Consider the following 11852-nt stretch of genomic DNA (forward strand, 5'->3'; position numbering starts at 1 on the left):
GGCTGTGCAAGAACAAAGTCTTCTACACTCAATTAGAGGAGCCCCGATTCCCACATGCAGTTGTTTATTTTAGAAAAAGACCGAAAGAGGCAGCAAACATCTCACTGTGCATGCCACATCAGGCATGCTCGGCTACCACAGAAAGCACGGAGGCGAGGGTAAGGCTGCAGAAAAATATTTATAAAGCATGCATCTCAACCTATCAGAAATTACTCACTTCCACTCACCCATTTCCCCTCCCTCTTTGAGTTCCTACAGGCTCATAGCTTCTCTGCTGGGCCCAGGAATCAACGCCGCCTCCCCTCCCCACCACCACACCCCTCTCCCCAATAAACCCTTAATCTGCTCCTTTCTGCCAAGCCCCAGAGTCTGCAGGTCAAATGTCTGCATGCGACTGGGACACCACGCAGTGTCCTTCCACACCTCCTCTCCTGGCCCTCCCAAACCTCTCAGCTCTCAGGGCAGCACTACACATTCTCATTTCCAGCCCAAACATGTTCCCTGGCTGTTGCATTGTCCTTGTGCCACTATTGCCCTTTAGCTGAAAATCTCTCCCCAATCTGGAGTCAACAGACAGTGAACATAGAGCATCGTAGCTGTCAGTCTGCAACAACAAGCACCCTATGCCACCCCTGCTCTAAGGCAGGATACGCTGCCCTGGGCAGGCAGTAGCTCCTGGCTGCATCTTGCATTAAGCTTCTTGAAGAGGGGTGATCGGAGAAAGCCTAGGACCGGGCATGGAGGGCTAGCCTTGTTGCAAGCACCAAAAGGGGAGTTTACCTGCAGGATAATGCATGTTGCTTCTTGTCCCCAGGCCTCGGTGGATGCTGCTGTTGTTGTCTCTGCCGCGCGGTCTCCTCGGTGCTCAGGTGTCCGGTGACGGGAAGAGCTCCTCCGCGTGAGAGGCAGTGTTGCCTGTGAATACCTGGGCAGAGCTGCTGCCTCGGGGAGAGGGTGGTTATGGAAGATTGCTGCGGGCTCGGGCTGGGCTCCCAGTGCCAGCTGCGCCCACCTGCCCCCACCCAGGAGTGCATGCAGGCGGGGAGATTCAATAGCATCTGACAGAAGAAAAAAAAAAAGCATACTTTCAATGCCTTCACTTTACATAAGAGTAATGGCCACATCTGGAGCTTGGAAAGCTGCTGGCTCCCAAGGAGATAATTGGCAGTTTCATAACTTTCTGGTTATGTAGCATGGATGCATGTCCCAGCCAAACCAAAAGATACAGCTGCGAATACCAGAGGATTTTAAACCTCAAAGCCCAAACTTTATTTCCTAAATGGTCTAGAGCTCCGAGGTCATCCGCTGGCCCACACAGCCAAACGTCAGGGTACCTGCTGCTCTCAAGCTGAGCTCTTAGGCAGGGTCTCTGCAGAGACCCAGTGGGTTCATGACAGTGCTGCTACCAGCCAGCCTACACCACTGGCAAAGGTCCTCACAGAGTCCTGGAAGATGGAGATTGAAAGAGAGGAGAAACGGGAACATCCAAGGTATCCTTCAGCCTAACCAGGCATGCGTCTCACCTGGAGTAGAAAAAGCTAGTGAGAAATTAAAGAGCATGTAATGGAGATGAGGTCAGCTGACCATTTCCTCCGTGTGCAGATGAAACACAAACTGAAGTTAATGAGGAAATTTGGACCGGCCCTAATCAGAATGTTGTCTGGCATCTCTCTGACTTATCACCCTATCTTATTCAGTCAAGGACCCACTCAATGTACCTGCAAAGTGTGGCAAGTAAGCTCGGGACTCACACACATAAGGCCAAAGTGGCTCGGCTGAGTTGATCTTCACTGCAAAGCTCTCAGCAGCCCCTTCAGGGAGGCCTGACAGACACCCATTTCACTGTCATCCCTCTGGGTGACTGCAGCACTGTGGAATCTGAGATGTTTTTCCAGGAGAGCATTAAGTGACTGGACCACAGTTGACACGTTTGGCCTTCTCATCTCCTGCTCAGGGGAAGTGCTATAGCAGCATTCGTGTGATCCCTTCCCTCTCAGGTGAGCTGAGGCACAGGGTGTAAGTCACACAGATACCTTGACCTAGTTGCTGAGCTGAATTTCTGACCGCAGTCTCTTAGCTCTTCTTCTTCACCACAAGCATCGCTGCTGCCCACGTCCATGTCCGAGGCCTGGCTCTCTGACAAGCTCCTTCTGCTAGCAAAACTGGTGTGGGATGTGTGATACTAGGACGTGGCAGTCGCGGCCTATCACAAAACAACAGACATTGGAAAGTCAACTTGTCAACTTCTAAAATGAAACAAAAGATATTTTGATGTCTCCCAGAACAGAATAGGAAAATATAGATGGAAAATAAGTAGATGCCCACTAAAAAGAAAAGCAAATAAAATAAGTCTCAGCACTCTGTAGATTACTATTAATCAAAACAAATAAACAAGATGAAAAGGACAGACCTCCCTGCATACCTATGATTATTCCAACATACGATTTAGTAAACAACAAACTGAATTAGACCCTGCAGCTGCTGTGGAAAGCAATGCAAATTGTATTTGGATTAGGAGCTAAAATTTTATGAGTATTTGGTAAACAGACAGGATAAAAGGTTTACTATTCCATCTAATCCTCCCACCACTAGCTTTGGAGGTGACTTTGGACAAGTTGCTTCTCCTCTGGTGACCCTATTCTCCCTATCTGTAAAACGGGGATAATAGTCTGTCCTATTTGGAAAGCGCTTTCCTGTCTAGCGATGAAATGAGCAACGAGAGCTAGATATTAGGAGTTATTAACAGTAATCAAGTAACCCTCCCTGCAGCAGGGCTAAACACCTTTAGAACATTTTTTTCTTGTAGCTTTTTTCCAAACTATATTTAGGATAAATCTAGGTTCCTAAATGAGCTCAGCTTCAATTAAGTCTTCGATACAATGAGAGCTCTTGTTCTATGGCCTCTTGAAGAACAATTTTTCCAGTCTCTGGTTTTACACCTGTTTTCAGTTTTCTTGATCTTTGTTTATGAACAAGGACAGCTTTGAGAAAAACAGCCAAGGAGAAGGCAAAGATGAATTTTTACTTTCTGGCACTGCTGGTGAAATCAAAGGAAAATCTTCCCCTGTGTTTAGCAAGCACAGCTTTTTGCCACAGGTGTGTTTGGTGTGGCAAGCTAAACACAGGGCCTGGGGCCCTCTAACCACCCCAGCAGGAAGATCATGCAGAAAGGTGAATCGTGCATCTCTGAACCCCGTGGGGAGCAGGGCGCTGGGCTGCCGCCAGGGGTGGCATGTCCGTGCCAACAGTGCAAGGAGCTCACCTCTGCTTGCCTGCACCTCGGTCACACCATTGCTTGATGGAGAGGAGAAAATCATTCCTCTTTATGTGAGCCCAGCACACCCTCTCAATGTGCCGTAGGGGCAGAGAAAAGGGATCTCACTGAATGCCCTAGAGGAGAGCTGGCCACCTGGTTTCTCCTAAAGACACGAGAGGACAAGTGAGGAGAGAGAAGCTCACTGCTGAGCCCTTCACTGGGAGAGCGGGGGACACTCACCTTCCCTCCGCATCAGCTGAGCAGGGGGAGCTCCTTGGCAAAGCAGCAGCAAATTTTCCTTTCGTGTGACACTGCGTCACACACTCTGGTCATGATGGCAGGAGCTCCTTGTTCACCTACCCCGAGACAGCCATTTCAAATGGACTTCAACATACTATAATAGAAGTACCATATGGCTCATACTTGTATGCTTATCAGTGGAGCTATTTATGTATGTTACCTAAGATAACAAGCTTTAATGTAATATATATCTATAAGATAACAAGATAACTATTTTTTTCAGCAAAAGTGTCATCTTAATGCAACAACTAGATAAAGACTGCAGAAAAGTTTGGGAGCCCGAGGCAGGGAAAAACAAGATCCCATTACCCAGACCACATTGCTAATTTTGAAACAATTCCACTATAAGAAGTTCTTTCCAAAGAAGTGCCATGGGAAGCTGTGCATACTAAGCAAAACTCTACTGATGCCATGAACAGTGGAGTCAGGCAAGAAACTCTCTCTGTTTTTCCTTTTTTTTTTTAAGATAACAACAAAACTTTAAAAGTTTTTTAAAAAAATCATTCAATTTCTCAGCAAAAGTGAATCCTGGGAACATGAGCTCAAAAGAGGTTTAAGCTGTTTATGTCAAGCCTATCCCCACACTCCTGATCCTGTGTCACCCTCGTAAGAGTGGGTTAGAGCCCAGCCACATCAGAGACTCCACACAGCAAAGGAGTTCCTGAACAGTTTCTGAGATTCACACAAATTGTCTTTCATAACATGAAATTGGCTGGAGGGCAAAATCACCATGCAGGGCATGGAGGTTAATTTATGCACTCCTATTGTATTTCCTAAGCATTATAAAACTAACTGGTTATACAACCCTATCCTGGTTCTTGCACGTGTCTTCTAATGATCTTACCACCCCTAATTTACATCCCTAGATTAGATAATCCGTGTTTTGTAATTGTTTTCCCCCGTACAGATGAGACCTCCCCTTCCAAAGCCTGGTCAAACTGGAGCCTTTAAAAAGCACCTCAAATGCACCCAATTAGGTGAGATCTCTTAGCACAGAGATTTTACCTTCGAGAAAAATGCCAGTGTCAAAAGAGATCTTTGCGACAACTGCCCCGGCAACCCTGCCAGAGAGGCCCCAGCAGACGGACTTCCAGCTCGTGCGCGTCAAGAGCACATGGTGCCGAATCAAGAAGGGAGAAGTGCTATCCGATTGCAAGGACAAGATAACTCTCTCTGAAGCTAAGATGTAAGTATAGCAATCCACTGTTAATTCATAATTACACTGGATGGCTCTAGTGAGCCATATTGCTTTCTCTCTCTGCTGGGCCACATCTCAGGTGGAAGACGTTCTCATATACTGTTGCAACTGAAGCCCACCACCATTAAGTGTACGTTCCCAGCCACAGCTCATCCTGCAGGCATCTAAATGGGGGCAAGTATAGCAGCACCGGTTAGGTGGCTGCCATTTTCCTTGGCACGGTTTGGTTCAGTTACAGAGGGTATTTTATCAACAGCCTCAATTTTATCCATATTGTAGACAGGGGGTTTCTTTAGACCGCTGAAAAATCTGTGCAGGAACTTCTGAATGCTGCACTTGGACGTTTCTTTTTTTTTTTTTTTTCTGTGCACACATGTAGTCTTTGCATGCAAAAGTTCATGCACAGTCGCATGAGAAGGACGCTTTTATAGAAAGGCAGTTGCAGGCAAATGAAATGCCTAGATGGCAAAATAAAGGCAGTAATAAAAGTCACTGACAGGAGCAAAAGCATAGCACATTTCCCAAATTGTAGAAGTCATCTAACGCTTCTTCAGATAGAGGAGAGAGACAAGTTTTCCCCAGAGATAAATACAGCTCTTTGCTGATATCACATCTCCCCAGTTAATTATCCTTTAATCATAGGATCCCCCTTTTCATTAGAGCACAGTGTCCCCTTTGGCGATGCAATCCTTCTTAACATGGCTGTGTTTTGCATATCAGATTTTTTTCCCAGTATTTGTAATATTCATGTTTTAATACCATCAAGTCTAACTGCTTTCTCAGTCAGGTCAGTGGGATCTTCACCACAATGGTATGTATGTTCAGCCTCAAATTCACTTGTGTTTTCATACAGCAGGTGTGCAGCAATAGGTGCTAGTTGTTGTGCTGTCCGACACACAAAACTGATTCCACTAAGTAATATTCAAAATGATCCTATCTCTTAAGTGTTACAATGTGGAGATGGATGCGCATACAGTTAAGTCACAGCTATAACGCATTAAGACGTACACAATCATGCTTGTTGTAATACTGCATTTTAAAAGCCCAGAAGACATTGTCTGGAAGGCATAAATCCCCACCTTTTTTATTCAACTCCTGCAAAAGTTAGGGTCAAAGACAATTTGGTATCAAAGAAAGCAGAAAAGCACATATTAAGTCCTATAAAAGGAAGTTGAGGCACATGTAAAAGAAAATTGGATTGCCAATGAGCCATCTGTTTGTTCAAAAAACAAAATGAAGGTTCACAGAAACTTTCAATTTTTATCCAAGCACAGCTCAAGAGGAGGCTTTTACATAAAATACATTCAGGGGTTTAAATCTGGTTTTTGTTTTTGTTTTTTTTTTCCTGTCTCTTTCAATTCCTTTTCTCGATTCCCAACAAAGTAAAAAAGTCAGAAGAAACTTAGAGGTTGTTTTTCCCTGGCACCTACCTCCCAAAAGGAGAAGTAATAACTCTCTTACAGTGCTGTTTCTACAGTTTTAGCCGTATACTACATGCCAACTTTATAAGATCTTGTTTATCCTTTAAAACTCCAATGTGCTCACCCTAGTATGGATATTTTTCCCTACTCTCAAATCATTTTCTTTTCCCACCTGGGAACACTTCCTACTTCTACCATATCTCTTTGGAGATAAAGTGACCCCCAGTTCCAGTGGAAGGTTGTAGAGATACAATTTCGTAGTGTGTGCGCACGTGCATAGACAGCCAGACAGGAATAAATCGATTCTATTCACTCAGATCTACTGGGCAGAAGACATTTGCTTCTTCGACACTTTGAAAAATTTTGACCATTTCTTCTCCAGGCACTTTCTGAAAGTTGAAATGATTGATCTAAAGGTTTTCTACTATTTTATTGACAAAGGAGTAAATTGCGAGGGAAACAATTTACTTCTCCAGCCATGCAAGGTCTCCGTTATGTCATTACCATGTAGATGTTAAGCTATTTGACTTTTCATTAAAATGTGGGTGGGTTTCTTCAGTGCTAAAGCGAGTCAGCTCTTCTGTGGCCCAGGTCCCCCCAGGAGTCTGTTGTGAAGACCCACATCACGATCACAGCAGGTAACCCTAAAGAGACATTGCACATTCCCAGCCCCTGGTGACTATGACCTTAAACTAATTCAGGCACGCAAAGTACAAAAGTGGTATATAATGATTTCAGACTGTGTTTTTTGATCCTTGGCAGAGGTGAATGTGTTTCCAAAGGCGGGATTTCCTGGACGATTGAAGCTCCCATCTATTTTTGCTACAAAGTGGTAGAAACATACAATATTCTGGATCCCTCTAACACCACTCTCCTTTGGGGTCATATTACTGACCCCCAGCAACTAGAGCTGGCCACTAGCACCAAAAGGATGTTGAGGCGTTTTATTGTCATGGATGAAGTAGTCGATGAACTTTACGGTTCCAAAGTGAGACAGTACTTCAAAGAGAATAACGTTCAATACAAAATCCTCGCCCTGCCCACCACTGAAGAAACAAAATCCATGGATCTGGTCTTGAATATCTTGCAAGAAGTTCAGACTTTCAGCATCGACAGGCGAACAGAGCCCATCATCGCCATCGGAGGAGGAGTTTGCCTGGATATTGTAGGACTAGCAGCGTCACTCTACAGAAGACGCACCCCCTACATTCGTGTCCCAACCACTCTCCTGTCCTACGTCGATGCCAGCGTGGGGGCAAAGAATGGGGTGAATTTCCTCCAGTGTAAGAACAAGCTCGGAGGCTACACTCCCCCAGTAGCTAGTTTTCTGGATAGATCCTTCATTCAAAGTATTCCTCGGCGACACATCTCCAATGGCCTTGGTGAAATTCTAAAGGTATGAGCTTTTTGCAACTGCAGTTTTAAAATCTGTAATGTTGGGGAGATGTCTATCAGCACCCATGGCATTATATAAATTACCTTATAGAGACTAGGGGTGGGCCTTCAAGGCCACATTGGTACTATCGACTCTTATTGAGCTCACATATATTTTAACAGCTCCTAGACTTGTTAAAACACCCCTTACACACCATACTTAGTGTTAATTCTGTAAGGTAAACACCAAAACTCAAGGCCAGATGCAGGCAAAGGGCAGAACCAGGGAAGAAAGCATCTTCCTATTCAGACTGATCCGCAACACCCTTAGATAAACTCATGGCAGAGAATTTGAGGCTTACTATATCAGAGACTGTTCATAATCTGCAAGACCATTTTTGCACCTACTTCACGAGGTAAATCAAATGGGGTCAATCAATCTCCTGTGAGACAAATTCAACTTCTAAAAATGCCAGTGGAAGTGCACAGTAAATGGTTTTACGCCTGAAGAGCTAGGAGAACTTTTGATAAAGCAGAATTCAAGCTATTAAAGTGTATTAAATATGTATTCACCAGTAGCACTCTTGAGTGCTTGCGCAGTGGAAACTCCTCAGGATACTTGGGGGTGGCTGGCAGGCACCAAGGAACAGGTCGCTGCTCCCCACTGAAGGAGAGGTCTAATGCTAGAGTCAGAGGGTGAACAAATATATTCTTTAAAAAAAAAAAAAAACCTTTCTGAACCCTCATATTCACCATTTCATGGTACTTTTCCACCTTCCCTCCTCCAAAGAGCAGTTCCAAGGCCTAGGTGAGTTAGCCTTGGGATGCCCACTATTCACTTGAAACAATCGATTTTACCTGCAGGCACAAAGATAGCCGAAGCTCATTACAAACTATCTGCTGGACTTTTGGAGCCTGTAGAAAGCCCACAGGATGGTTAGGATTGGCTAGCAGCAAAGGGTTGCTTGCACTTGCCCTGCAGTGCTCCCTTCATCTCTGCCATTTTGCCACAGCTTCACTGGGCATTTCCACACTCCTTTTTGCTTACATCTTCACTTAACATAGGTGACAACAACATATATAACAACACCATGTCATATTCCCTAGAAATCTCAGAGGAGAGAGGCTTGCATGCATGTTACCATCTCAGAAAGCAGGAACACTTTGAATCCTATATGAATTTGCTAAAAGATAAGCATAGGAGAAACATCTCCTGAACGGGGACCAAACTGCAGAATGGTATCTACTGAATATACCACAGACCTGTACTGCCTCCCTAGTCCTGTAGTGCCATACAGAGACCAACCAGAAACTGTGTCTACAGTAATATTTTTTTTAATTACATAGGTAGAATTCACCCTTGTGCCAAGCAAGTACAGGTATTTCTTTGCTGGTGCACACCATTATATTACAGTCCAGTATATTGAAACACTCAGTTTTCAACAGCAAGTACAGGGATCACATAAGTATTTTCAATTACCTTTTTATGTTCTTCATCCTAGATGGCGCTCATGAAACACAAAGGGCTGTTTGACTTGCTCAAGAGCCATGGAAAATACTTGCTGGACACCAAGTTTCAGTCTTACAGTGACTCTGCTGACTGTGGGGATGCTGCACTCCAGACTACCAGAATTGCCATTGAAACTATGTTGGAAGAGCTGGCTCCCAATCTCTGGGAGGATGACCTGGACAGACTGGTTGATTTTGGTCACCTTATAAGCCCAGAACTGGAAATGGTGAGTGACAGACTTTATATTGCAACACCTGTCCAAATGAAAAAAAAAAGTTTTCAACAATGAAAGCTCACATACACATCCATATTTCCTATTTAGATTGGAAGTCTCATATTTTTTCTTACTAGACATTTAGACATTTCCCAAGGCACAAAGGGGACCAGATTTCAGTGAAGCCCCTAGACCCACCACAACATGAACAACAACATGAGCTATAGCAGTGCAAATATTGTAAAGCATGAAGACCATAGACCTTATTACACAGGGGAAATTGCCACTGAGGAATGGGGGGGGAGGGCTAGACCTTATGCAAAATTCAGAGATTTTTTTCTCTCTGTCCCGTTATGCTCTTCGTCAGCAATGTGAATAGGAGGAGAATTAGATTCTGGATCTCTATGGGAGATTTTGCATGCAATTAATCATGTGTAAAAGAGATCTTCCTCTGTGACCCATAAATCATAAGATGCTAACATCTAGCATATCCATACTTCTACTGCTGTGAGTTGAATATTAATTTTCACGAGCACTTTTAGAAAAAACCTAATTATTTACTGTCTGCAAACCTTTTTTCCCCCCCTATCTGCCTTCGCTGTGTTTCAGCGCGTTTTACCATCGCTGATGCACGGGGAGGCCGTGAACATCGACATGGCGTTCATGACCTACGTGGCCTACGCCAGGGGGCTCATCACCCGCGAGGAGAAGGAGCAGATCATCCAGTGCATGCGGGCCCTGGAGCTGCCGGTGTGGCACGGTGGCTGCAGCTGGCACCTCATCCAAAAGGCCCTGCTGGAGCGGCTGAAGCACAGCGGCGGGCAGACTCGCATGCCTCTCCCCACCGGCCTCGGGGTAGCAGGTACTGCGCTCCCCGAGACAGCGCGGGGCTCTCGGCCAGCCCTCCCGGAGAAGGGACTCACGGGCACGTTCCCAAGGCTGGGCCGAGGTTTTAGAGAAGGGATGCTTAAAGTGAGGGAGCCCCCGGGAGCGGGAAAGCAATGGGCAGCGGCTGTCCCGGCCGGAGCATCTCCCAGCACCTCCAGCCCCGGACCCAAGCTTGGCAGCAGTCCTTTCACAAGTGACAGCGGGCTTTGCGGCAAGCCCTTGCAACATAATTCTCTGGAAAATACCTTTTTCCAACCCTCTCTAGAAATGTATCTATTTCTTTTTTGGCTACAGTTGTCCCAAAAGCTTTCCAGGGCAGGGGGGAGGAGGAAACAACCCCACTGCAACACGATAATATGCCAGAAAACCTGCCCTGCAGCCCTGCGGTCGTACGTTTCTGGGTTTAATTGCGCTTCTCTAAAAACCTTAATAAACCTGTCGAGAGGCAGGATCCTTCTCTTGGGTCTAACCACCAGCACTCAGTTAAGGACTGAGATCTAATTAATTGCTTTATGATCGACCAATTCACTTGGCTAACGTAATAAACTGTGCTGGGTATTATGGCAGCTGGCAGCCTAAATGCGGTGCTCTGGCAAACAAACAGCAGAGCAAGAGCAAGACTACTCCTTTGTCATACTTGAAAATATTTTAGAATAATCCCTGAGAAAAAGAAAAGCGTATTACCATGCCTAGAAATAATACTTGAAAACTAAATAATGTATGGGTCTATGATACTTAGGGTGAAACGCTCTTACGTGTAAGAAACCTAAAATGAAAGCAATAAAAGCATAAGAGCAGGCTGCAATGTCTTACCTTGGTATCCATCCAGACCATTTCCATCAGGTTCAGCCTCTGCTTTCACGGGAACATAGAGCCCTGCAAACAGCTCAGGGGAGTCACTCCCCCTCCTGCTAAATCCGAGCGTACCAGTAGGGAAAGCTCCTCTGGATGCCCAATTAACTCCAAACCTTATTTTACAGAGATATTCAATGACACCAGCGAAGAGACCTTGGAAAAAGCGTATAAGCTGTGGGTCAGCGACTGCAAGACGGCGCTGGAAGAAGAGCCGGCCGTTCACTGAGAGCTGCGAGCCCGGACGAACGCTCCTGCCCCGTGCATGGAGTTGTTCAACGTCCAAAGTTAGCGGCCAGGACTGAATTTTAAGCAAAGCAAATATAGTGGCACCTGTGAGACCAAGAAGAATATTGGTGTCTGACCCAATTTATTTATTTCAAATGCTCTGTTTGAAAGGAAATGTATTAGGCCGGTATAGCCCTCAAAAAGCGATCAAGCGATCACTAACAAGCAAAAATCACCAAATAGCTATAGCGTATTTCACAGCAAGCAATAATTTCTTTTCGGTACCACAGAGCAAGGGATTTTTTTTCCGCCATCAGATGATACAATATAAACGCTGTATAAAAACTACACGCTACATAAAATAGTTAAAGTAGGCTCTCCACCATTTTTGGCACCCTGAGTTCTTTTCTTCTTCTCTCATTCAAACTAGTACAACTAGAGGCTCAGCTGCTAGTCTTCGCTCGCAGGGTAAAGGGAACGATACGGGAACGGGCATGTAGTCGCAGTGACAACCTCTACCAGCCAGCGACGGGACACAGGCTGACCGTGAAAACTTTAAGGCAAGGTGGTCCTTCTCCCTGGAGGCCGAATCATGAGAATCGCAATCAACA

The 11852-nt window shown here is 45.2% G+C and overlaps 1 protein-coding gene across 1 annotated transcript; it reads left to right on the plus strand.

Annotated features, from left to right (window-relative positions):
• Positions 1 to 1452: 1452 nt before the first annotated feature.
• Positions 1453 to 11242, plus strand: LOC104140968 (2-epi-5-epi-valiolone synthase). The gene is given in 6 exon segments (XM_009670020.2): positions 1453 to 1490; positions 4485 to 4742; positions 6938 to 7571; positions 9052 to 9285; positions 9883 to 10135; positions 11142 to 11242. Coding segments are annotated over 6 exon segments (1518 nt in total).
• The last annotated feature ends 610 nt before the right edge of the window (positions 11243 to 11852 follow it).

Source organism: Struthio camelus, chromosome 14 (genome assembly GCF_040807025.1).
Source record: "Struthio camelus isolate bStrCam1 chromosome 14, bStrCam1.hap1, whole genome shotgun sequence".
NCBI classification, from domain to species: domain Eukaryota; kingdom Metazoa; phylum Chordata; class Aves; order Struthioniformes; family Struthionidae; genus Struthio; species Struthio camelus.